General features: G+C 38.9%; 1 protein-coding gene across 1 annotated transcript in view; it reads right to left on the bottom strand.

Annotated features, from left to right (window-relative positions):
• PUDP (pseudouridine 5'-phosphatase) overlaps positions 1 to 26,806 on the bottom strand; it is a 72,461-nt gene that overhangs the window by 21,737 nt on the left and 23,918 nt on the right. Inside the window, exon 3 of the mRNA XM_034431463.3 lies at positions 25,891 to 26,120. Coding sequence (XP_034287354.3) covers positions 25,891 to 26,120 — 230 coding nt within the window. The remainder of the gene's footprint in view (positions 1 to 25,890; positions 26,121 to 26,806) is intronic.

Below are 26,806 nucleotides of genomic sequence, written 5' to 3'. Positions count from 1 at the left end.
TTAAAATCTTGAACTCTCCTCTTTTACCCTAAATTTCCCATTGTTTGCAGTTTTGCACCTACCTTTTTTGGTGAGAAAAAAAGAAAAAGAAATATCTCTCTGCCTCATTTTGTCACGTTGCAGCAAAGACCCTGCTTTACTTTCGCTTTCGCTTTTTCAGCATAGCTAGGGGGAAAAAATCTGCTCCAGGAACTCTTTGCAGCTAGCAACAGAACAGAGCCCTGCACAAAACAGCTGAGAGCAAATCAGCTGAGAGTGGGGAAGCCGGGTTAATCAATTTGTGCTAATTAACCTATGCGGAAGCTGTAAGGGGCTGTTTTTTCTATTTTTGCAGGCATCAGTCTACTCATTTGTTTTCTTTTAACACTGATCAGCTGTAGGTCGGCCCTTTGAAGCCCCGCGGCAAGAGTTTAAACAGTTTTTTTCCCTCTAGCCATCATCATGTCATATCATCACCACTACCGGCTCGCGAGAACCGGGCTGAACCGGGAGGAACCCACCACTGCTGGCCGGGCAAGAAGACTGAAAAGCATACAAATTATTTTCAAGACCAATGCTTAGACCAACTGCAAACCATCAGAATTATATATTTCTTAACTGTTCTATTACAGCAGAATTATTATGGCTATACCCTTGCAAACAAGCAATGAATAGCCTTAGATACTTTCTCAATAAACATGACAATTTTTACAAAAAATGTAGCCATTTCTAAACTGCAGACACATCTTTCTGATTTGAAAAAAAAAATCTGTAAAAGCAAAGCAAGTCAGAAGTACAGAAATAGAAACACTTTAAACAATTAATTAGGTGGCAATAGTAACTATTGCAGAAGCAACATTTCATTTGGAAGCAAAATCATTGCTGGTCTCATAAGCATTTACAGAGAGTTAGATACTGAGTGAGAAAAGGGAATTAAAAAAACATTTTAATTTAGAATACATTACAGTGAAGGAATGCGATTCTTTCAGTGGCAGTAGAACTGGGACAATGAAGCTCTGAATAATGACAATATTTACAAGCAGATGTAACCTGATTCTTTTAGGATGGCTTTTCAAGAGGATTGTATGCTTAGAAGAAAGCATGCTACAAATCCAGTGTTAACACTATGTGTTAAAAATTCTGCTCTACTATTGATTTCGTCATTTTTTTCCAGGTTGTTTTAAGATACTTCTTAGACATGCAAACTGTTCTAAAAGGCAACTTGCCTAGAGTGGCTGATCTTATTTTGGAATGAGTTCCTGCTGGAAAGAAATGTTCATTGTTTGCAAAAGTGATATGGGAATAGGAAATAGGACCAGACTGTTCATGTTTTTCATGCTCCAGAATCCTTCTTTGAGTTCTTGGTATTATTTATGCTACTTCTTTTATACAGCTGTAGAATTTTTATTGGTAAACTCTGCCTTTTTTATTTATAACCTATTTTTATAAATACATTTTGCATTTACCCATTCTAATATTACACTTTTATCATAAAACAAATTCTAAAGACTGCTACACTGACCTTCAGGAAGCAAGTATTATGTGTACTGTTTTGTCCTTTCACGGATTTGTCAGATGTAAGGCATTGGATGATTGCTTACAGGGTTCAAATACTTCATCATGTACCCTGACTCTATACTATAAAAAAAATTACGGGAACTTGGGCTATATGTACCAATGTGACAAAACCAACATTGTTTCCCTCAGTGGCTCCTGAAACTCTGAAGGAGACCATAATACCACATTTTCTGTTCACAATAGCACATTCCTTGGCAACTGGTATTTAGAGGCATTCCCACTGCCTTTGATATATTGCAGGTACCGTGACTAATGACCAATTGTTTGCCCATGCATTTTTCCAGTTGAAAGCCATTTTAAAGCCATCCAGCTTGCTAATTATCACTGTTAGCAAATTTGACAGTGGAGCACATACCCTTTTTATGTGTTTGAAATCTCCACCATATTTCACTGGTTAATTCCAGAGTCTATTGTTCTCTGCCAACTTTACTCACAATATATATAATTGTATACATCCTTTTATGTCTCTCTCTTCAGTCACAATTTTTCTAAATTAAAAGTCCTAACTTCACCGAAGAGTTACTTGTTTTTGGTGGCAAAAGACAAGATGGTGAATATGTAGGTCAATAAGAAAAACCTGTATAGATTTTAGCAAAATAACACTAGGCTGAAATATAGTCATAAGATCTACAAGAAAAAATTCCAACCCTCATAATGAATTTATTAAGGTTGAATCTCTGAATAATTTGAAATACCCTCCCCAGTTGCCCTTTATAAAATCCTGATTTTTTTCATATTCTTTGACTTTTCTGATAATTTCACTTTTTTCTTCAGGCTCTCCACAATCTTCCATAAATTTAAAAGAGAGTTTTAAGGACAGCATCATTTGATCGGAATGCATCTATACATTTGCATTAAAGTTCAATTTTCCTTAAAAGTTTTGATGTTTTTGGAGTTACAATGTACGGAGAGAACCAACCACAACTGAAATTTATAATAAACGCATTGATATATTAGAAAAGAATAAGTCCAGAGAACTACTTATTTTAATATCTAAGAAAGGTCTAATAATTTCATAATTTTATTAAAGCCAAAGTGAAAATTAACACCTTCCTTAAGCAGAAATTAAAATAGTTCTATGCATTTATTATATTCTTTTCTTATATATTTATACATTTATTAAAAATTTTCTTTATGGCACTCAAGTCAGTGAGTCACTAAGGGGTATAATGTATATTTCTCTGTTGATCAGGGACAAATGTTCCCTCAAGATTTTAAAGGGAAAAACAACAAAAGAAGCAAAGCAAACTATATATGGCAGCACAATTTAAGAAATCACTGTGGGGAAAAAATAGTAAGCAGAGTTTAACATTTTAACTTAGCTTGGATTACTAACAGACCGGATAAATAACTGTGGACTAAAAAAGAAAAGGATGAAAATGAATGCAGCCCTGGACTGGAAAGAAAAAGCTTAATAACAAATGGATCAGATAAGGCAAATAATAAGTTATGAAAATAATAAGTCATGTTAATTTTTTTAATCCTTCAAAAAGATGTTGCTTAAAAAATAAGAATAAAAAGAGTACAAGGATAAATCATTCAGAGAGAATGAGAAAATCCAAATAGAAGGGCTTTTAGGCGTGGCCAATAAAATACTATGGTGTGAACCCAATGAAGACTTCTTTTCCAGTTTCTAATATTCTTCTTTTCCATAGTTTCTAGTCAAATCTGTGATGGTTTTCAAAGGTAGTATAAAGGCAAATGCATCATCTCTTGCATGAAGCTAAATAAAAATTATATATGCTAAATTATTTACGAATTATCCAAGATGCAAATTCAAGAAGAGAAACAGTATAGAGGAATCTAAGAAATTAGGATATAACAACTCTCTAGTTAGATAGTAAATAGGAGAAAGTAAAGGAAGTAACCTTGATAGGGATATGCAGAAGCCAGGGGCTAAAGGGGCTAAAACAGTTTTATACTAGATGTCTAGGTAACATTCAGAAGCAGCTTAGACAGACATTTCCATGATTCACTGGAATATAAAAAGGAAGAGGGGTACAGCAGAATCAGACTGCAAGATTGTCATAATAGCCAATCTCAATAAAGATAGTTTTAGTCTCCTTATGAAATTTCCTTGTAAATACTGACATGTGCAATACAGCAGGCCTTGCTTTCCAGATATATGAAAAGCTATATAGACAGTCCCTTCAAATATTTCCAAAATATACACATAAAAGGAGATTCTTTTTTCTCTTTGAAATATCAAAGAGCATTATATACCAAGAAGAAGTAGCAGGAACAGCAACAACGGCAGGAAGAAAAGGAGGTGATTCTGTTTTAAAATGTATTAGAATGAGAATCACTGATCAGAATGATTTCAGACAGGCCTAAAACATTTGGATTAATGCTGTACCAGCCTGAGACTAAGAGTTAGCTGCAATCTGTAAATCCCATTATCCCAGCTGATAGCATCTTCTCAAAATTAAGAATTAATTACAAAAGGGAAATTTTATTAATGATACAAGTAAAAACAATTCTAGGTAAAGGTAAAGGTTTCCCTGCACATGGTGCTAGTTGTTCCCGGCTCTAGGGGAGGTGCTCATCTCCGTTTTTAAGCCGAAGAGCCAGTGCTGCCCGAAGACGTCTCCATGGTCATGTGGACCGAAGGCCCATGGAACTGTTATCTTCCCACCAAAGTGGTCCCTATTTTTCTACTTGCATTTTTTACATGCTTTCCAACTGCTAGGTTGGCAGAAGCTGGAACAAGTAACGGGAGCTCACCCCGTTAAGCGGCACTAGGGATTTGAACCGCTGAACTGCTGACCTTCTGATCGATAAGTTCAGCATCTTAGCCACTGAGCCACCGCATTCCTATAAGAACAATTCTACCAGTTCTTAATTAAATTTGATCAATTTTTGTGCTGGCTTCACTTTAGGAATGAAGCCCGTGGCATTTTACACAAAGGCGAAATGTAGTTATGGCTGGAAAAATGTTGTGCAGCGTTGTTTTTGACATTTCTTAATATATTTTACATTGCTTCATCAGAGTCATAATACGAATTAAGAAATAGTCAACGAATTAAAAAGAAAAGGGCAGTAAATCACAGTAATCCTTTCTTCAGCAATTCTAACTCCCAATAACCAAAATCTATTTCCCCTATGCTTTGATGCAATATTATCACTTCAGCTGAAACTACTGCTGAATATGCATATTATATATCATCGTATAGAATATTTGCAGAATTCAAATTACCTAAAATAATTTTGTAGCACAGAAGTATGTGTTTGATACGTTCATGTTTATTTTTCCAACAATGAGAAGCTATTAATCTACTTATGTTTTACTTTCTAGAAAAGAGACACTACTGTTCCTTGTTGATACAGTAACCACTATCAAATAATAAAATCACATAAAAGGTACTGCTGCCCTTCCTTTAATTATTTAATGAAATATTAAATAATGTTAAAATAATATTAAATAATATTAAATGTGTGTGAGTGGGTGGCTTGAAACTAGCGTTAACTCCAAGTGACTGCCTGGACAAATCCCTGCAGTTTTCATGTGGTTTGCTATTGCCTCCTGCCTAGCCCAGTGGCTTAACCACATTGACTCTCATAATTATTGGTATATATAAACAATCCCATTTATTTTAATGGACTAATTCAAATTATGACTAACTTTGATTAGATTTTAGAGTAATCTGAAGAACTAGCTCAGGTTCTTATATGTGTAAAATGTTATCTTTCTATTATGGCAAATGGTCAACAAATAAAATTGTTTCTTAAAATTATCAGACTGTAGAGGTAAACAAAAATCTTTTCTTCCCTGGGTGTAGAAGCAAAAACATCACTGTACAATTTTGCTTTCAAATTAAATGAATCAATTTTAAAAGTACCACCTCAAATTATAAATTCTGCTGAGTTCTTCATTATAGGTAGAAAATGAGGTCAACTTTAAAAAATGCTTGAAGATATCCCACCAATACAGTAGAATAATTCATTTAATTGTAATCCATTGGGCATTGTAAATACAGCTAGATGAAAAAAACATTTTTTTCCAAATAACACAGACAATACAAAATAGCACCAATATGGCACTTGGTGGTAACCACTTAACTAACATATTTGTATTTTGTTTATTTGTCACATTTCTATGCTGCTAAGAATCAAAACACACCAGCACTGAAACTTTAATTTTAGATGAAGCAGATTCTTATCTGAATGATGTAAACAAGTTCATGGTTTTCAGGAGAGATATAAAGACATTTTATTGTTGCTTGAAAACCCACAATAATTTAATACTACCGTTATTTTATTTAGAGTACTTTTCCATTTAAGTTTTGTTTTTCATTGATTTCAACAGCAGTTCAATGTGTATTTATTGCATATAATTTTGTACTTTTGAGTTAAGTAATATGCCATATAAAACATACATAAATACCTTTTTTTGCATTTATATGAGACAATTCTGCTTCTGTCCTAAGTGTTTCCTCTTATAGAAACTGGATTTCATGTAAGAATCCAAAAATAGTACAAACTAAGCCAGAATATTACGATTAAAGTTTCATAAACTATTTTCATGGACTTCTTAAAGAACTTTCATATCTTCACTTGCAGCTGGTCTTACATTACAAGACCTTTGTTCTGCTTCTGTTCTAGCTTAAATGCATTATCTTGTGCCCATTTGTGTGTTTCATGGGACACTCTTGTATCCAATGAAGATGTAAAAGAAGAAGTTATCTTCATGTACTCCTGCTTCTCTCACCTTCTCTGCTTACCTGCTCTCCCAGATATATTACAGCAATTTAGGGCACTGTGAAAAGTCAACTCCCATGTAGCTAAAGAATCCTCAGATGGATTGAACAGCCTTTTGTTAATGAAGTATTAATCTCTGAAGGAATGAGCTGAGGTAGACTCATTGTCTAATTTACATGCAATGGTGTAATCTAATTAAAAAAAATCCGTATATAGCATATGGCCTGTGACCACAGTTATTACCTCTGTTGGCTTTTAAATCCAAATGGATTTTTTTCTATAACTTAATACAGGATATATGTAATTATGACTAAGATTAAATCAATTTATGTTGTCCTAGAATAGATCAACTATAATAGCGTTTTCTATAATTATACATTCTTATGTTTTTTCTGCAAAAACCTATGTTTTTCTATATATCTTTCAAGTACCTATAATAGTCTGTTCTGATTCAGGAAACATTTTCTTATTTTTTATGTAACCTTGTTTGAAACTTGCTGAACTCTTTGTGGAAATGACTAATAAGATTTATATTAGCAGTGCATATATTAATATATTAACGTTTAACAAATATTTTCAGAAACTGAAATAGTAGCAAACTTCATAGCATTGTGCAGCAATTTTCTGTCCTTGTAAAGCCTATGATGTGGTTTTCTGCTGCCCTTAAAATGTGTTACAAATCCTTCCAATATAGATGTGCACAAGTAACATAACAAATCCTTTAGAGAAGGCAATGTCAGTTTCTGAAAGGTTGGTGATTTTCATTTTTACAGATCGTAACATAACCCGGCCTGCAAGAAACTTATAATGTCAATGTAAGGTTAGCATTTGGACATCTGTATGATATATATGCTAGCTAGGAATTTGAGAACTACAGTATTTTAGAGATTTTGCCAATTAGAATAATGTAAATTTTGCACTAAAAATGCAAGTCTGGCAAAATTTCTGCAATTGTGATCTTGTTCAACAAGGGCAAAAAGAGAGAGAAGGCACTGTTTTGTCAGCTATGCAAGTTTTATACTTTATTCATTCAGATTCTTCAGTTTGAGATTGAATACCTTGTCAAAATAAAAAGCAATTTTACAACAGACAGGTAGACTCTCAATGATCATATGGTCAGTGACTGTTACGAGTTATGATGACACTGAAGAAATGGTGGTTACAACTTGCCCTTAAGAATTCCAGCATGATTGAGATCCAGTGCTTAGGAATTTATCCACACTTATGACCAGTTGCAAGCACCCTGCAATTGCAATCACGTGGTTGCCATTTGCATCCTTCCCTGCCAGCTTTTCCAGAAAGACAAGTCTCCCTGACCCAAAAATCTTCCCCAGGCCCTCTTTGCTTTTCCATAACTACCATTTGTCCACACATTCCTACTCTGACTTGTGCTGCACCCACATAGACCCTCTCCAACTCATGTGTGCCACTTGCACAGCCTCAGGCATATTCTCTAACCTGCATAGTGCCTCTCACACACCTCCTCACTCTCTCCAACCCATCTGGACTTCATGTATCCCCTTTGCACTCTTGAGGACCTCCCCAGTAACTTCATTAGAAAACAACTTAGTTACCATCAACATTCCACACTAATGAATGCACAAATGCTCACAATTTTTACCTCTTTCCAGAAATAAACCCTAATTCTTCCAAAGATACTCTTGCAATCTCTCCTTATACATTTTATGAATTGTATTCCCCTTCTTTAGCTTCTCTCATTCTTGTCAATAATAATTTTTTTAATCAGTATTCATCTTGTGGGTGCTCCTGAGGATTCGAGGAGAAGAGTGAAGCAAGAGGCAGGTCGAGCCCCTGTGAACCCCCAGAAGTTTGCTACTGGGGAGGAAACGGGCGCGGCTCCCTTTCAACTTGCGGAGACTCCGGACGGCGCGGGACGACTCTGCTTGTCAGAGCAAGCCGGCTGCAGCAAACATTTAAATTGATGAAAAATAATTTTATTACAAAACAACCTCAACCCCCAAACCAAGAAACTGCAAGTAACTCTTTGTTTTTGAACTTTTGATTTGGGAAAAGGCTAGAGTGAGCGGAACGGCTTGAAAAAAAAATGGCGCCGTTCCAGCGTTAACGAGCTGAAAGGGAGAGTGATCTTGCAAAGCTATTTGAACAAGCTACATTGTAGCACTGCTTGTAGCAAGTGAACAGAGAAGAGTGGAAGAAAAAATTCCTTTTAACATAAACCTGAGCTTGCTTCAGCTTACTTAATTTCTAATTTGGTTAAATCTGGGGGACTTTTTCAAAGGACTTTGTGGAGGTGCAAAGGAAAAAAGACTTCCTTTTTTTAGAAAAGTTAACTTACGTGGCAGAATGGCTTCAAAGAAACAGGAAGGAAAGGCTGCAGGGGAGGGATCTCCCACTCATAAACCGGAACAGCAGCCCCCTCCCAGCCAGCAGGGTGAGGGAAAGGACTTTGATGTTCAAAATTTGAAGGACTTTATTACCCAGGCTCTGGATGATAAATTTCAAAAATCACAACAGGAAATGAAGAAAGAAATTAATGAATTCAAAGAGGCAATGAAAGAGAATTATGACAAGGTGTCTGACAAATTGACAAATGTGGTTTCTGATCTGGCAGAAACCATTAGCAAAGTGGATTCCAAACTGGAAGAATTTAAATCAGAAGTTAATGTTAAAATGAAGGATACTGATTCTAAAATTGTTGATGTGGACAATAAAGTGCAGAGAGTTGAAAATGAGATTACAATGTTACAGTTTCGATCCATGGAATTTGCTATTAGGCTTCGAGGAATAAAAGAAAATGATAGGCAAGATTTGAGACAGATTTGTTCAGATGCCTTGGCTGTATTGTTAAAAATTGATCCAGCAGACGTGGTCTATAAAATAGATAAAATTTATAGAGTAAATTCATGGGTGGCTAGACAAAGAAAATTACCCAGAGATGTGGTGATATATTTTACAGACAGAAGAATAAGAAATGATATTTTGCAAAGATCCTTTCTTTCCTCTGTGCAAGTGGAGGGAGCTCAAATTGGAGTTTATAAGGAATTACCACCTAAGATGTTAAAAGATCGAAAAGAATATAGGTTTCTAGTGAATGAATTGCAAAAGCAAGAAATACCATTCCGGTGGGATGCCCCAACTGGTATAATTTTGAAGTATAATGGAGAAGGACACCGATTGAATACTTTTCAGAAGGCGGAATATTTTTACTATAATATTCTTAAAGAAAGATCATCATCCCCACGTACATCTACAATGCTGGAGATAAAAAGTGATAAGGAAAAGCAATTTCAGCATGAGAGGGAACAACAGTCCAAGCAGACGGAATTAGTGGAAATGCAGGGAGCTGTAGGAGGAGGAGGCCTTATGGAGGAATCCCTGCTAGAATCTTCACCAATTTTGTCAACAAGAGATGCTGCTTTGGATCCAGCTCGGATACCTGAAGTTAAGGACCAACGTATAACTCGCGCAGTCTCCAAGCAAATAAAAGAAAAACAACAACAAGTAAGTCAACATAAAGGGGGAGCCAAAAGCACCACACAAAGTGAAGCTATGGGGGGAGCAAAGCCGAAGACCTCAGAAGAAGCGAGGCAAGGCAGCTCATCGCTTCAGAAAGGTCAAGATGACAATTAGGCTTTTATCTTGGAATGTTAACGGATTAAATTCACCACAAAAAAGGAACAAGTTATTTACATATCTGAGACAATTTAATAATGACATAATTTGTCTACAAGAAACTCATATTCGAACTCAAGATCACAAATATCTGATAAACTCCAAATTAGGAACACATTTTATAGCTTCAAACTCGGAAAAAAAGAATGGTGTGGTTATTTATGTAAATAAAAGATTGTCTGCTAAAATTATAGAAGCAGATGAAGGTGGTAGGTTTATTGCAATTGAATTGTATACAGCAAATGGCCAAATTCTTCTGATTGGAATTTATGCTCCGAACCAACAACAGGATCATTTTTATAAGACTTTACATAATAAAATATTGCAATGGGATTATAGATCTATTTTAATAATGGGAGATTGGAATGGAGTAATTGATTCTAAACTAGATAAAAAGAGTTTGGCGAAAGTAAGGATCAGACTACCACATCATTGGAGGCTTTTACAAAGAGACTGGACAGTCACTCGTCTGGAAAGGTATAGGGCCATGTGGCGAACCTATGACACACGTGCCCAAAGTGGCACATGATGCCATGTCACCCGGCATGTGCGGCCTTGCCTGTTTGTCTTCAATGTTTCTGGTGCGCATGTGCGGGCGACAATCAGTTGTCTTTCGTGTGCGCAGCAGTGCTGAAAACCAGTGTGCACATGCACACTAGCCAGCTGATTGTCTGGTGTGCATGTGTGCCAGAACCCAGAAGTTCAGCTTTTCCATGATCCCTTCACATGCGCAGCAGTGCCAAAAATCGGCCTGAGTATGCACACCAGCCAGCTGATCATTGGCCGTGCATGCAGTCTAGAATTTGGAAGTTCGGCTTTTCCGTAGCGCAGTCCTGATGAGCGTGACATTTCCATGCAACGTTTTCGGCACTCGGTGCCAAAAAGGTTCACCATCACTGGTATAGGGCTTCTGCGTAAGCACGGGGTTGTACTAGAAGATTTCCACAGTCCTTTCCAACACTGTTTTAAAAAATTGATTTTTTAATCTATAATCATATTTTAATCTATTATCATCTTACCAACCACCTAGCAGTTTTCACCTAGCAAATCTTTCATACCAGTTGCTTCTATTTTTAGGTATTAATTTTAAAAATAATCTAATGTATTTTATAAATAGCTTTTTTAAGTTTTAAAATAATTTACCAATAAGTTCTCAAAATAAAAATAGTTGAACTGACTTCTTTAAGGAGTCTCACATATTCCTTGCACATTATGTTTAACAATTCTACCACGGAACAAATAGATTCTTTACACTTACTCTTTTCCTTATACAAAAATAAAATGCATATTCAACTCTAGCAAAAATATAATAAATACATATAAAATTTCATTCTAAAAGGTTTGGGAGGCTTTTCTCACTGTTGCCAAAAATTAAGAAAATTAAAATTAAAATTAAGAAATTACACTATCTCACAATCAGTTTACAATAAGAGAACAAATGAAGTAGAGTTTAACATTTGCATCAGATTTGAACATTCTTCTACATAATCTACAAGTTCTTCTAAGTAACACTACAAGGAGTAGATCTTTGTGAGAACACAAAAGAAAGTATGTTCTTGTCTCAGTAACATGCAGTCTTTATTCATTTGAAGAACTCATTCGAGGTAATGTTTGAGTTTGAAAATTTATGAATTTATGACTGTTGACAGATCAAAGGTATTGATCTGTCAACAGTTAGATAGCAAGCTCAATCGTGGTTCTTTTACAAATTATACTTTCTAATCCTTGATGATCAGAGTAATAATATTCATCATCTTGGAGAAATTAGATTGCAAACACTTAATGATTTTTTAAATAAAAGAGACAAGTAAACGAAGGATAGCTCCTTGCCCATTTCCAAAAGTGACTTTTCAGCTGACCACTGCTGCTGATAAAACAAACAAATATGTATCTGCAATATAGATAGATACTTTAAAAATTACAAGTAAGAAGAGAATATCTATTTTTTCTAAGCAATATTAAAGAAATTTCAAGTTACACAGATATTTAAAGAAACCCACATTTGTAACAAAGCTATGAGTAAAAATGATACAATAAACTACCATATCTTTCGATTCCTTTATACTGATGCTAGGAAAAAAGGCACAAGAAAAAAATCACTACCTAATTGCAAATATAATTATTAATAGTTTCTTAATTTCACTGCTAAACTTATCTTCTACTCTCTGTATTTCCTTTAAAAGTTTTTTTCTACTAAGATTCTTGAAATTGATTTCTTCTTTGATGGCAGAGTAATTAATATATATTTAATGCATTAATATGTTTATATTAATTTAATATTTTGAAAGCTACCTTGCAGGCTTTCCTTATATTATTATATAAGTAATTAAATTATATACAGTCATGAGAATATACAGATACACAAACATGATAAGATTAATTTCTCCTTTGGTAGTGAATTATCTTAATGATAATTTATCAGTGAGTTAGAGAAAAAAAGAACAGAAAACATGGATGTCCAAATAAAAAATCACTGTATAAATAAAGATTTTGCAATATTTTAAAATATATTTGGTTTTTCCCCATATGTCTCTTCAGAGTAACACATTACAGCATAAATGTAATAACATTAATGGAAGAATTTCTTGTTCTACTTGTTCTTTGTTCTGAGCTTCTAAAGATGCAGTTATGACAAGTATAAAGCAGTTAAACAGACAATTTCAACTTCTATGATAAGATTTGTTGAAGTAAATTAAACATAGCTATTCTATTATTATATTCAGTAGCAATACCAAAAGCAAACTCTTGTATACTGCAAAAGATATATGATTCAGCCAAGAGGCTATCATGAAAGGTTTAAAAAAAAAATCTGTAATGAGCTCCTTAATCCAGTGGTTTATTCTCCACACTTAATAATGCACTGATTTTTAGTAATGAGTACTTTCACAGCTTCAACATGGAATGGCAGAGATCTACAAAACATAATTTATTATTTTATAATAAATTATAAGTCCCTATATTATCAGCTGCCTGATATATTATCAAGACATGTGTAAACTTCCTTTTACAAACAAAATCTAAACCCAAATGAAAGGACATTTCCTTAAAAGCAATGGGGTGATTCATCTCCCTGCCAAATGATTATTTTGTGAGTGATCTTTCTCTGAGGATTCCATACATTTTTTAAAAATCTTCCACAGCTGAATGGAAGCAGTCCTGGCAGTTTCTCCTCTTTTTCTTCTCAGTGGAGACTCCCTACATGTAAAGGATAGTCCATAACAAACAGGACAGGAGCACTTTTGTCTCAATTGCCTTTGAATGTGAATAAGCTGTTGCAGCATTCCTTAATGACAGAACCAACTTGGGCAAATGTAGATTTGGAAGAAGCATGAGACAGAGTGTTGCCAAAGAGTGTTGCTTTGAATATTGGTGTTAGGAGACACCTGGAATTTCCTGGTGGTCTCCTATCCAATTAGTTACTAATCTTGTTGCTTCCTTTCCAAGCCCAATTAAAATATTGCTTTAGAGCAAACAGCGGCCCATCAGTTGTCATTATAAATCATTACATGTTAAAGACAATAACAATACCGGGACTTCCGGCAGTGACGTCATCACGAACGGGTGAGGAAACGGAGGCTCCATCTCTGATACCCAAATTTCCTCATTAATTGCTCTTTAAGGGCATTCCCGAACTTGGAGGGATCGGGAAACGAAAGAGGAACTCGCGAAGCCCCCTGGTGTTGCGCTGTCATCAGGGAGGTCGAGCGATCAATCTCTTAAATTGGTGAAGAAGTCGGCCTTATCGGCGGGCAGGAGTGATGGCGCCCGTCTAGATCGAAGCAAATAGTGGAAGCAGATAGATCACTTACAATAGAGGCGGTAAACAGGAGACGCGCGATTGAATCAGAGGAAGACAAGTGAGTTACAACAGCGGTGGTACAAGAGGAGAAGGAAAAAAGGGGAAACAACTACAGCGCGGAAGAGAGGAACCCATAGAATGACTAAGCAAACATAAGAAAAGGAGAAATAGTGCTCGAAGCGGTGTGAGTGCGGACTTTTACAGTTGAGCAGCCTGTGGACTCTGTGGCTATAGTCACGCTGTTTGAATCTGGGAACTATAACTGACTCAAACCCCAAAATATCGGAAAATTGAGTGCAGAGACTGAAATACCGGACTAAGTGGTGAAATTCACGGATACAGAAGACCTGTCTGGATTTCGGACTTTGGATTTACAAATAAGTTTGGACAATAAGAACTTAAGTTTAAAAAAAAGATTTGAAAACTGAATGCAGAGATCCAATTACTGGGAGAAGTAAAAAAAAAAAAAAAAAGACTGAGACGGACATAGGTCGCGTTTTTATGACTGTGAAAGAACTGATCGAGAGAGGTAAAGCAAGAAGACAACAAAAGACCAAAGAAAATAAAAATTAAGACAAGAGGGAAGTGAATTATTAATTTTGAACTGTTTAATTAGTCAATAAGTTTAATATTTAAAAGAAATATATAAGTAAATAATATTTTTAGAGCTATAAATTGTATTGTGAAATTGTGGTTAGACAAGGAATTATTGTTAAAATGAAAGATTGACTTTTATACAAAATAACAAATGAGTTGACTGTATGTTTGAGATAGACTGATTGAAAAAGGGAGTAATTGAAAAGATTGCTAATTAGAAAATTAAGAAAATTAAACTAAAATCTTGATTGATAAGTAAATTGATTTATACTGTGAATAAGAATTAATTGCTCAATTGGGATAATTGGCAATATAATATAATATAACTATATATAAGCTGTGCGGTGTATAAGCAGTGTCTGGAGGGGAAAAGAGATACTAAGGAATAACTTAAAAATTGATGTTAAGGTTGGAAAGCTTTACATGAATATTGAAAATGTCTACAACATGCACCATAACAAAAACAGGGAAAAAACCTACAACCAATACGATAGTAATGACTCCCACCCCCTCACAACAAAAAACAATAGATAGCATGATGGGGAAAGAAAAAGAAAAAGAAAAAGTGGAAATGGCACCAAATGTAATACAAGATATGTTTCAAAAGATCCAGGAAACACTGCTCCAAACACAAGAAAAAATAGCTGAAAATCAGGAAGAAATGAGAACGTTCCATGCAGAGATTAGAAATGAAATAGGAGAAGTCAAGGAGGATATCAAGACCATGAAGGATAAAATTGGGGGCATTCAAAATTCTATAGCAGAAAATGAACAGAGAATTAGGAAAACGGAAACAAAAATAGATCATGTGGAATTAAAAGTAGAAGCAATGGAACAAAAAACCCTACAACTAAATAAAGAAAGGTCAGATTCCTTGGCCATGCTCGAAATGGAAAAGGCCTCATACTTCCTGCGTTTTCAAAACATTCCAGAAGAAAAAAATGAAGATTTAGAAGGGAAGATGGTGGAAATTATCGCAGGAATGACACAAAAAGAGCCAGAAGAAATAAAAGGACAATTGGAAGAAACATATCGCGTACAAACAAATTATATAAGAAAACACAGACTGGCGAGAGAAGTCCATGTCAAATTCTTAAAAAAATCAATTCGAGATGAAGCCTATAAGAAATCTAGAGAAGAAACGGTGATCTATAATGATAAAGAAATTATAATTTTAAAACAGATACCCCGAAGAGTAAGAAATCTACGACAACAATATCAGTTTTTAACACAACTATTGATTAAATATAAGATAATGTACAGATGACTGCCAATAGAGGGGATCTTAATTACGTGGGAAGACAAAAAATATAAAATAGACACTCTAGAAAAGGCAAGAGAATTCCATAACACACACTTTAGACTAGAAGAAGAACAGGAAAGCAAGGAGGAAACAGATAGTAAAAGTCAAGAAGAAGAACCAATAGAAACAAATCAAGAAAAAGAAATAAGACAGAGGCAAGAAAAAGAGAGAGAAGAGGGAGAAGGTGCAAAAGCTAAGGCACAGATGGAAACAAGAAACACAAAAAAAACAGATACGATAGGCAATGGATGAACAGATCAAACTCTTTTCGGTAAATATTAATGGCTTAAATGCCCCAAAGAAAAGGAATCAAATTTTCACAAAATTACGAAAACTAGAAGCAGATGTGATATGTCTGCAAGAAGTACACATTCAAAATGACTATCAAAAAATCCTAGAAAACCCCAAATTAGGAAAACTATATTCATCTCTGGCCCAAAAAAAGAAAAAAGGAGTAGTGATTTACGTAAAAGAAAAAATACAATCTAAATTAGTTTATACTGATGAGCAAGGTAGAGTGGTGATGGTAGAACTAGAAATAGGAAAGAGGAAAATGTTAATTGTAGTGATTTATGCACCTAACCAAAAACTACAGGTCTTTTTTAAAGATCTGCACATAAAATTAGCAGAATTAGAATATGATGATATTTGTGTAATAGGGGATTATAATGCAACAGTAAATGCAAAGAAGGACTACAAAACTGGGGAAAAAAAACAAAAGAAAAAAGAAATACTTCCAAAAGAATTCTTTATTATGGCTGAAGAACTAAACTTGGCAGATGTATGGAGGGAAACACATGAAGAAGAGGCCCAATACACCTTTTACTCCCATCCGCATAATTCCTGGTCGAGATTGGACATGGCATGGATGACCCCAAATATCAATAGAAGTAGAAAAAATTGAGATAGGCACAAACCAATGGGCAGACCACAAATCCACTATTCATAAACTGGAAAGGGGAAAGAAGACATAAGAGATGGACGATGAACCAAAGATTATGTAAAGAAAAAGAATTTAATTCGATGTTAGAAAAGGAAGTAAAAATATTTTTTCAGATAAATAAAATAGAGGAAACCTCTTTACAAAACACATGGGATACTTTAAAAACATATATAAGAGGTCTAGTAATAGCATATACGAGGAAAAAGAATAAAGAGAAGAAAAAACAATTAGAGAAATTAGAGAAAGACCTAAAACAAATAGAACAAAAACTCCAGGAAAAACTCCAGAACAAAACAATAAGAGAAGAATGGGAAATGATTAAGCATAAATTAAATTTGATAAACCAAATAGAACTAGCCCAAAAAATAAAAATGGCAAAACAAAATTATTTCGAACACGCAAATAAAACGGGCAGATGGCTAGCCTATAAACTGAAGAAAGAACAGAAAAAAAGAACGATATACCAATTGAAAGATGATAAAGGAGAAATTCAACATAGTAAAGAGGCCAAAAAAGAAATTATTAAGAAATTCTATGTGAATTTATATAATCAGGGAAAAATAGATGAAGACAAGATAAAACAATACATAGGGAAATCAGGAATGCCAAAAATCACAGAAGAACAAAGAACAACTCTCAATAGGCCAATAACCAAATTAGAATTAGATGAAGTACTGAAAAAGCAAAAAAACAATAAAACACCGGGACCCGACAGGCTACCGGTAGAAATATATAAAACAATGCAAGAAGTATTGGGAGAGAATATGTTGCGATTATATAATGAAGCTATGGAGAAAGCCAAAATGCCAAATTCATGGACAGAAGCCATAATAACAATCATTCCAAAAGAAGATACAGATCTCCAGTTAATTCAAAACTACAGACCTATTTCATTATTGAATGCCGATTACAAAATATTTGCAGCAATCTTGGCCGAAAGGATTAAATCAGTATTAAATACATATATACACCCAGACCAAAATGGATTTCTGCCAGGACGCCAAATAAAGAACAACATGAGAATAGTACTTAATGCTCTAGAATATTATGAATCACACCCGGAGAAGGAGGCAGCAATCAGCAAGGATAATTATGAACGATGATATAACAGACAAATTTAATATAACAAAAGGAGTCAGACAAGGCTGCCCACTTTCCCCCTTACTATATATTCTATCATTGGAAATCCTGTTGAAAAAAATTAAAGAAGACCAAGGAATTGAAGGTTTAAGGATCAATAGAGAAGAATACAAAGCTCAGGCCTTTGCTGATGACCTAGTATTTTTGATAGACAATCCTATGGAATCTATACCTAATTTGTTCCAAAAAATAGAAGAATTTGGAGAAGGGACATTGGTCTTACCGTGATATGTTCCTTCTTGTAATGTAAGGTGCCAGGCTGGGTATTCTATGCTCTAGCTCTATGTCCTGAGTTGAAACTTCTGAAGATCCGCCTCCCTGGTGACGTCTCTTCAGTTTTGTCAACGAAGCCAAAGCGAATGGTACACAGTCTGAAAGACAAAATCAACATGCTCCACCAAGGGAGCCGGTCCAGGCAGCCACAGACAGGGCGGGGCTGGCACCTCCCATTTTATACTACGAGAAGGAACGTATCACGGTAAGACCAAAGTCCCTTCTCCATAGTGTAGAAATGAGAGGTGCCAGGCTGAGATATACCAAAGACTGGCCAGCCCTAAGGGTGGGAGCTGTTCTGGGCCGACGACCCCAGATCTTCATGAACCCTCTGCAGCACTCGTCTCCCAAGCGCCGCCTCTGCTGATGCATAGGAATCAAGTCTATAGTGGCGGATGAAGGGAATAGAAGTCCAAGTGGCCGCCCTACAGATGTCTTCTACTGACGCCTGAGTAGCCCAGGCCGCAGTTGTGGCAGCACTGTGGGTGGAGTGGGCCGTTATCCCTTGAGGCACCGGGAGAGCTTGAAGCTCATATGCAGAAGAAATGCACATCCGAAGCCACCGCCCCACCGTGGAAGAGGTCACCCTGTGGCCAAGAGTCGACGGTTGGAAGGAGACAAAGAGAGCCTCTGTCTTCCGGAAAGAAAGGTCCGAAAAATGTAAATACGGAGGGCCCTCCTCACATCCAAAGTGTGCCAGGTCTTCTCCAAGGCGTGCCGAGGCCGAGGGCAGAAGTCTGGCAGGACCAACTCTTGTGCTCGGTGGAACAAGGAGTTGACCTTAGGAAGGAAGGCAGGGTCCAGCCGTAGGCCACCCTGTTGGAGTGAAAAATACACAGGTCTTTCCGCACCGATAACGCCGCCAACTCTGAGATCTGTCGGGCAGACGTGACGGCCACAAGGAAAGCTACTTTACATGAGAGTAGACGAAGACTAGCCTCCCTCAATGGTTCAAAAGGTGCCTTAGTCAAAGCCTGCAGAACCTTAGAAAGGTCCCACGTAGGATAACGGTGAAGTGGAGGAAGTCTTAAATTAGTCGCTCCACGGAGAAAGGTCCTCACCCGTGGATGGTTGGCGAGTGAACCCCACTCCCCAAATGTCAAGACAGAACCCAGCGCAGCCACCTGTCGTCTTAAAGTGTTAGTGGAAAGTCCCATGTCCAACCCGTCCTGTAAAAATTCCAGCACCTCCACCACCGATGCTGAAGTTGGACTCAAATGCTCGAGGCACACCACACTGCAAACCTGTTCCACGTGGCCTCGTAAATGCACGTGTTGGAGGGCCGCCTGGCCGCCTGCATAGTCCGGATGACCCTGGCAGGAAAGTTCTCCCTCCTCAAGAGCCCCTGCTCAACCTCCAAGCGGCTAACTGCAGTCTTTGAGGGTCCGGGTGTTGCACCGGGCCCTGACTGAGGGAGACTCGGTCCGGGGAGATCCGCCAGAGCCTGGCGACCGACAAGTCGACCAGGTCGGCGAACCACGGCCGTCTGGGCCAGTGGGGGGCCACTAACACTATCTCCGCCCCCTCCAACAACACCTTCCGAATTACAGCTGGGATCAGGGGTAGGGGAGGGAAGGCATATAAGAGGCCTCTGGGCCACGGGGTCCGCAGAGCGTCCACTCCCTCCGTTCCTGGGGCAGGGAAATGGGAGAGGAAGCGGGGAAGCTGGGTGTTCGTTGGCAAGGCAAAGAGTCCATCACCAGGCGACTGAACCGGTCGACTATGTCCGCGAACAGGCTGGGATGGAGTCTCCACTCCGAGGGGTCCACAGTGGCCCGACTCAGCCAGTCGGCTTCGACGTTGTCTGTCCCTGCAATGTGGTCCGCTGTTAGGGACAAAAGGTGAGTCTCTGCTCAGTTGCAAAGCGCCTCTGCCTCCCGCATCAGAGGCCGGGAACATGTCCCCCCTTGCCTGTTTATATGGGCTTTTGTCGTGTTGTCTGTGAGAAGGAGCACATGCTGCCCCCTCACCTGTGGAAGAAAGGCCTGCAGAGACAGACGGGCTGCACGGAGCTCTAGCCAAATGATCTGCTGGGAGAGTTCTAGGTGTGACCAGCGGCCCTGGGCCACTTGAGACCCGCAATGTCCTCCCCAGCCCAAGAGACTGGCATCTGATGTCACCACCACCCTGTGGGGTTCCCTGAAGTAACAGCCCCTGGGATGGCCATCGATGTCCACCAAGCCAGGGAGCTTAGCACCCGTGGCGGCACCCGCACTCTGATCTTGGACAAGCTCGTGCCTGCCTTCTGATGCGGGAGCAAGAACCACTGTAGTGGTCTTGCATGGTACCTGGCCCAGGGAACAATGTTCAGACAGGAAATCATTTTCCCCAACAATTGGGATAACTGGTCTACCTGTACAGTCTGGCTCCCCTGAATCAGCTGAATCAGCGCCCGTATACTGTCCTGCCTGTCCTGGGACAAGAAAACCTGCCCCGTCTGCGTGTCAGGGCCCCTAGGTGTACTAACCTTGTTGAGGGAACAAGTTGGCACTTTGCCAGATTCACAGAGAACCCATGGTCCCTCAGCGCACCTATTGTCGTGGCCAAGTCCTGTTCCGCTCGCCGCTGAGAGGACGCCTGTAGGAGCAGATCGTCGAGATAGCACTAGATTCTGATGGGAAGAGACCTGAGATATGCCGCCAATACAGAAAGAATCTTGGTAAACGTACGGGGGGCAGAGGCCAGCCCGAACGGCAGGGCAAGGTATTGAAAGTGGCGGCCTGAATAGCAAAATCTCAGGTACTGACGATGCTCCGGCCAAATAGGGACGTGGAGGTATGCTTCGGTCAGATCTATGGAGGCTAAGAAGTCTCCCTCCCTGATCCCTGCTAAGATGGAATGCAGGGAGTGCATTTTGAATCTCCTGTAAACGATATACTCGTTGAGTCCCTTCAAATTTAGAATTGCCCTCCACCCACCCACCCCCGAGGCCTTTGGGATTACAAATAGGGTGGAATAGAATCCGCGCCCCCTCTGCCCCAGTGGAACCGGCTGAATGGCCTGAATTTCCAGCAAATGCTGAATAGCCAATTTCATGAGCCCCCGCCTGAACAGGTCTCCAGAAACAGGGCAATGGAGGAAACGCCTCGGAGGAGGTGAAAGGAATTCGAGGGAGAGCCCTGCTCTTATAGTCTCCCTCACCCAATTGTCCGTTGTCAGGTCGTCCCAGCGGCCTGCAAACAGGGTGAGCTTGCCTCCAATAGGGGCCTGAGGCAGGCAGTCATTTCGATCTTCTAGCCCCTCTGCCTCCTGAGCCCCTGAAGGGCTTGGTGGGCTGCTGCTGTCTACCCCGGGAGTAGGTAGGTCTATCGGCCTGGAAACTAGGCCTAGAGTAATGGAAGGGGAAAGCTTGGCTCAGCTCCCCTCTGGCGAAAGGAGGGCCGCCTGAAATAAGGGGAGGAACAGAAATCCGTTCGCCTGCCCTGGGACGGGAGTATCTTTCTCTTATCCCTCGTCTCTATAAGCAAGGGATCTAATGCTTGCCCAAACAGGAAACCTCCCTCAAATGGGGCTGAAGCCAGCTTCCACTTGTTCTTCCCATCCATGCGCCAATGATGCAGCCAAAGCACGCGCCTAACAGTGACAGATGAGGCCATGGCCCTGGCAGAGAACCTGGCGGCCGCCAAGGTGGCATCTGCCGTATACTCAGCAGCTGCTAGAATTTTCAAAAGGTCTTGATGGGACCGAACATCATTCAGTGCCAAGTGGCCCTGCAGCTGACGAAGCCATCTAACAGATGCTCTGGTGAGGAAGGATGCTGCAGAAGACGCTCTCACGGCCCACGCATCTGCCTGATGTGCACGACGAAGCACCATCTCCTCCCGGCGATCCTCTGCCTTTAGGGCATCCTCAGCGTCAGGAGGCAACACAGAAGAAGAGGTGAGTGCTGCAACAGGAGCATCTACCTTGGGAACCTCCAACAGGTTAATCATGTCAGAATCAACCGTGAACAATTGATTATCCAGACCCGAGGCCCAACGGGCTGCAGCAGGGGCCGTCCACTGTCTACATATCATGTCCAAAAACATTCCCGGAATGGGAATGGTGTCCGCCTCCACAGCCTGTTCTGTGAACAAATAATCATCCTGCTCCCCATTACCCAAGTCAGCACCTGAGAGTGATGGATCAGGCCCCAAAAGAGCGGTAGCTTTGGCCTTTGACAGCAAAGGTTTCAACAGGGCCAGATTAAATAAGCCCTTGAAGGAAGGCCTGGGGGGTTGGTCCTGATCCACATCAGAAAACTCCCCCTCACCCTCATAGTCTTCTTCAAAGTCTGCCAATTCAGATGTAGAAAGGGAACACAGGGCCTGGTCCTTCTCAGGGGCCATCACAAACCTCTGAGGCTGAACCTCTGGTCGGAATGCATACATCTGGGCGAAGGCCTGTGACTGCAGTTGCATGCCCTCTGCAATGCCCTTTCGAATAGCTTGCTCCACCCAGGATTTCATAAAGTTGGGGACATCCTGCTCTCCCCCCTCACCCTGGCGGAGGCCCGCCACCGTGGAGGTGAAGGTGGCCTCATGTACTCTGGTAGCCCCTGCCTGCCCTTGAATAGGCTGAGAATCCGAACGAGCCTCAGGAGACCACTGTTGAGAGGGCCCGGCCATGACAGGAGTGGGCAAAGGCTGTGGCGCTCCTACACCTTGAGCAGACAGGTGGGGGCAGATACAGGAAGCGGAGGGGATTCCTGGTCCAGATTGGAGGCAGTAGCCTTTGCAAATTCTCTGTCCAAGGCCCGCTGTCTGATCTAAGCTGTCTTTTCCTCTGCCTTGGAAAGGCCACATCTAGCCTTAGCCCAGGCCTTAATCTTATTTGCAGCAGCCACGCTGGCAGTTCGTGGTCTGGAAGGGGCCTTGCCTCTGTCCTTGGTTCTGTCATGTTGAGGCGACCAAGAGCCCTCAGCCGAAAAGGAAGCCTACTTGTCAGCACCCCCATGTCTTCCGATCCACCACCCAGACCAGAAAAGACAAAAAAATTCCCTTAAAGGGCCAGAAACGTCACAATAAGTCTGGAGTATAACAAAGACAGGGATACAGGCCTGAAATGTCAGTCAAAATGGCCGCTGTGCTTCTCAAAATGGCTGACCTCCAACCGTCGCAGTTCAAATAAAATGCAGCTCATGATCTCAGAAATCTAGTCCGTTCAGGCCGCCATGCAAGCCTGCAGACCGTAAAGGCTGGTAAGAAGTCCAGGCTCCCATCCGCTCCAGCGGAGAGCCCACCAGCTCAGTGCCCATAAATTGCCGGGGGAGCAAAGCCGCCCGGACTTAAGGCCGCCACAAAATGTGCGGGAACAATGGCCGCCACGACTTAAAAGAGGCTTCAGGAGCCCGCTCTGCACTGTTGTAGTGCGACCCGGTGGCAGGCACAGCCCTCTCACGCACCCAAAGGTACCTCACTGACTCAAGAGGGCAAAGCAGCCAGCGCCCAGGCTGAAAAGGCTGGCGCAGCTGCTGTGGCTGCAAACGCTGTTAAAAGAGGCAAAAAAACCGCCCGGCCTCACAGCTGACTGGCGGTGATCAAAGGGAGCCACGTGACAGGCAAAAACAAGCGGCGCGGCTCCAGCGGCTTTAAAATTGAGACCTCGCCGCTCCTCAAGCCTCTGAGGGATACCGGGGCGAAAGCCAACCGGCTAGCACCTCACAGCCACCAACGAAGAAGGGGAGGCTGGTGGGAGACGTTCAAACCGCCCCCCACAAGCTCTCAGCGAGTGGAGAGCCCTCCCCAGCCAAATACCTTGCAAGCAGCACTTCAAGCAGGGTAATAGAAGCAAAAGAAAAAATGGAGTAAAAGGAAAAGGAAAAACTAGAATTTAAAGTAAGCTAAGGAAAAACACAAAAAAATTCCAGAGAAATATCCTAAGCTCAACTCACAGCTCAGGAGCTGAAGGATTGCAACCATGAGCTAGGCTGAGTTGAAACAAACTGAAGAGACGTCACCAGGGAGGTGGATCTTCAGAAGTTTCAACTCAGGACATAGAGCTAGAGCATAGAATACCCAGCCTGGCACCTCCCATTTCTATACTATGGAGAAAAATCAATAAAAGTAAATCGAAGCTAATTGTAAAAAACCTTACAGAAATCAAACAAAAGAATTGACAGATAATATACAAATCCAAACAACGAAAAAAATAAAATATCTAGGAATCTGGTTATCTACAAGAACATCAGCAATTAAAGAAAACGATTATGATATATTACTATAACAAACAAAGAAAGACTTAGAAAAATGGGAAAATTTACATATTTCATTCCTAGGAAGAATTTCAGCCATCAAAATGACTATTTTACCTAAATTTTTATATTTGTTTCAGGTCACCCCAATTAAAATAGATAAACCGTTTTTTGAAAAGCTGAATAAAATAACATCTAAATTTATATGGCAAGGGAAAAGGCCACGAATAAAATTTAAGCTGCTTCAGGATACAAAAGATAGAGGAGGAGCTGCACTCCCTGACTGGGAGATATATTACCAAGCAGCAGTACTATCGTGGGTCAAAGATTGGATAGAATTAAAGGACTCTAGAATTTTAACAATTGAGGGACACGAACTCCAAACTGGCTGGCACTCTTTTATGTGGGATGAGAAATACAAAACACATTCATATTTTAAAAGACACACAATAAGAAACTCATTATTACAAATTTGGCTTAAAATTAAAAAACAACATTATATGAAGATACCAAATTGGCTCGCACCGGCAGAATCAATTAGACACCCAAATTTAACAGAGAAGACAAAAATAATTAGATATAAATATATAATTGACTATCAAGGCAAATTAAAGACAAAACAACAATTGGAGACAGATTTACACAGAGAAATAGACTTATACTCAAATATAATCCAAATACAGAGAACATATAAAAACATATGAAATTTATAATCAAAAACAAGAAATAGATAAAATTATATTAGATTCAGAAAATAAATTAATTAGTAGAATTTACAAATTTCTTCTACGCTATAAATTGGAACAAGAGACAGTCAAAGAAATGATGATTAAGTGGGCTCAAAACATCAAACACACAATACCTTTGGAAAAATGGGAAAAGTTCTGGCAGGTAAACCTAAATTTAACAAAAGCAATGGCGTACAAGGAAAACCAACTGAAAATGTTTTATAGGTGGCATATGTCTCCAACCAGATTGGCTAAAATACAACCTAAAAATAGCCCGATTTGTTGGAAGTGCAAAAAGGCACAAGGGACTTTCTATCATTTATGGTGGACTTGCCCGGCAGCAAAGAAATTTTGGTCTAACATCAAAAAATGGTTGGAACAAACAACAGAATCACAGATTGAAAAAGAACCAGAAACATTTTTATTAGCAATCTTTAACAAATCATACCCTAAGGATATCAAATATCTCACAATTCACATATTAACTGCTGCAAGAATATCCTACGCAAAAAATTGGAAGCAAGAAAAAACACCAAGTGAAACAGAAGTAGTAGGAAAAATTTTAGAATGCGCTGAAATGGATAGGTTAACAAAGAATTACAAGAAAGAGAAGAATCAGATTATTACAAAATATGGAATAATTGGTATAATTGGTTAAAAATCAGAAATATACAAAAAATATAGGGGGGAATATTACCGAGTTTTATATATATATATATAATAAAAAATGTTATTAGATTAAGGAGAGGTGAAGGAATATATCATAAGTAGAATTGTTTTTCACTCTGAAAAAATGCTTAAGAAGAAATTATACTCTTTTTGTGTATATGTTGTATAAATGTTTGTTGTGTATATGTTATGTATGTCTTTTTTAATATTTATATTCAATAAAAATATTTTTTTTAAAAAATAAAGACAATAACAATACCATCAAATATCAAATTATTTTGATATTAAAAACAATAAAAGATCAAAATATAACAGCTTGGATTTCTGGTTGTTATTCTATTTTGTGATTATGTTTACCTTTTCTGGACATGGAGGAGGATCAAATCTCTTCGCACAAACTAAAAACACATCAGGCTCTGGCTTGCCATGCTTTACTTCAGGGTCATCTCCCAAGACAATATGATGAAATAAAGCAAAGAATTCTTTGTGTCGGCTTGTTTTCATTTCAAATGTCACTTGAGATGAACTAGTAGCAACAGCTATGGGAATGTTATGTTTGTGTAGATGGTGGATTAGTTTTTCAACTCCTGTGTAAGAAAGATACACAAATACTTTAAATGCACTGATTGATACACCCACAAAAACATGTGCACATTTTTTTCTTACCTTTTTCCTATCTCTTCTTTTTGCCCTACATTGCCTTTATGGGTAAATAACAATTCAAACAATAATCTTTATTGTTTCTAATTATATGTACATAAATCTAAAGTATCTAATACAAAGAAAATATTCAAATAAAAAATCACCAAATAATAACTTAACAGCAAATAAAGGAGTTACTGTTCCCCATGCATATACACACATACAAACAAGTGTATGTGTGTGTGTATGTATATATATATGTATGTGTGTGTGTATACATCACACACACACACACACACACACACACACACACACACACACACACACACACACACACATATATATATATATATATATATATATATATATATATATATATATATATATATATATGTAAAAGAAGCGATAGACATCACGATCTCCGGAACGTTTAAAAGTTTAAAAAAATTTTATTTTAAAACTTGTGCTAAGCTTTCGTCGGCCCCTACCGACTTCGTCAGAGTATAAAATTACCATTGAAGAGCTGCTTGCTTTATGTAATGCTGATCAATTTGGTCATTGCGCGTGTAACAGGCCCACACCCTTGCCTTCCCCCTGTAATTATCTTATTTTCTGCCTTAGTCATGCTGAC

This window comes from Pantherophis guttatus, chromosome 5 (assembly GCF_059756535.1).
Source record: "Pantherophis guttatus breed Tessera chromosome 5, ASM5975653v1, whole genome shotgun sequence".
Classification (NCBI taxonomy): Eukaryota; Metazoa; Chordata; class Lepidosauria; order Squamata; family Colubridae; genus Pantherophis; species Pantherophis guttatus.
The sequence above is the reverse complement of the archived record's forward strand: the minus strand, read 5'-3'. Positions and strand labels throughout refer to the sequence as shown.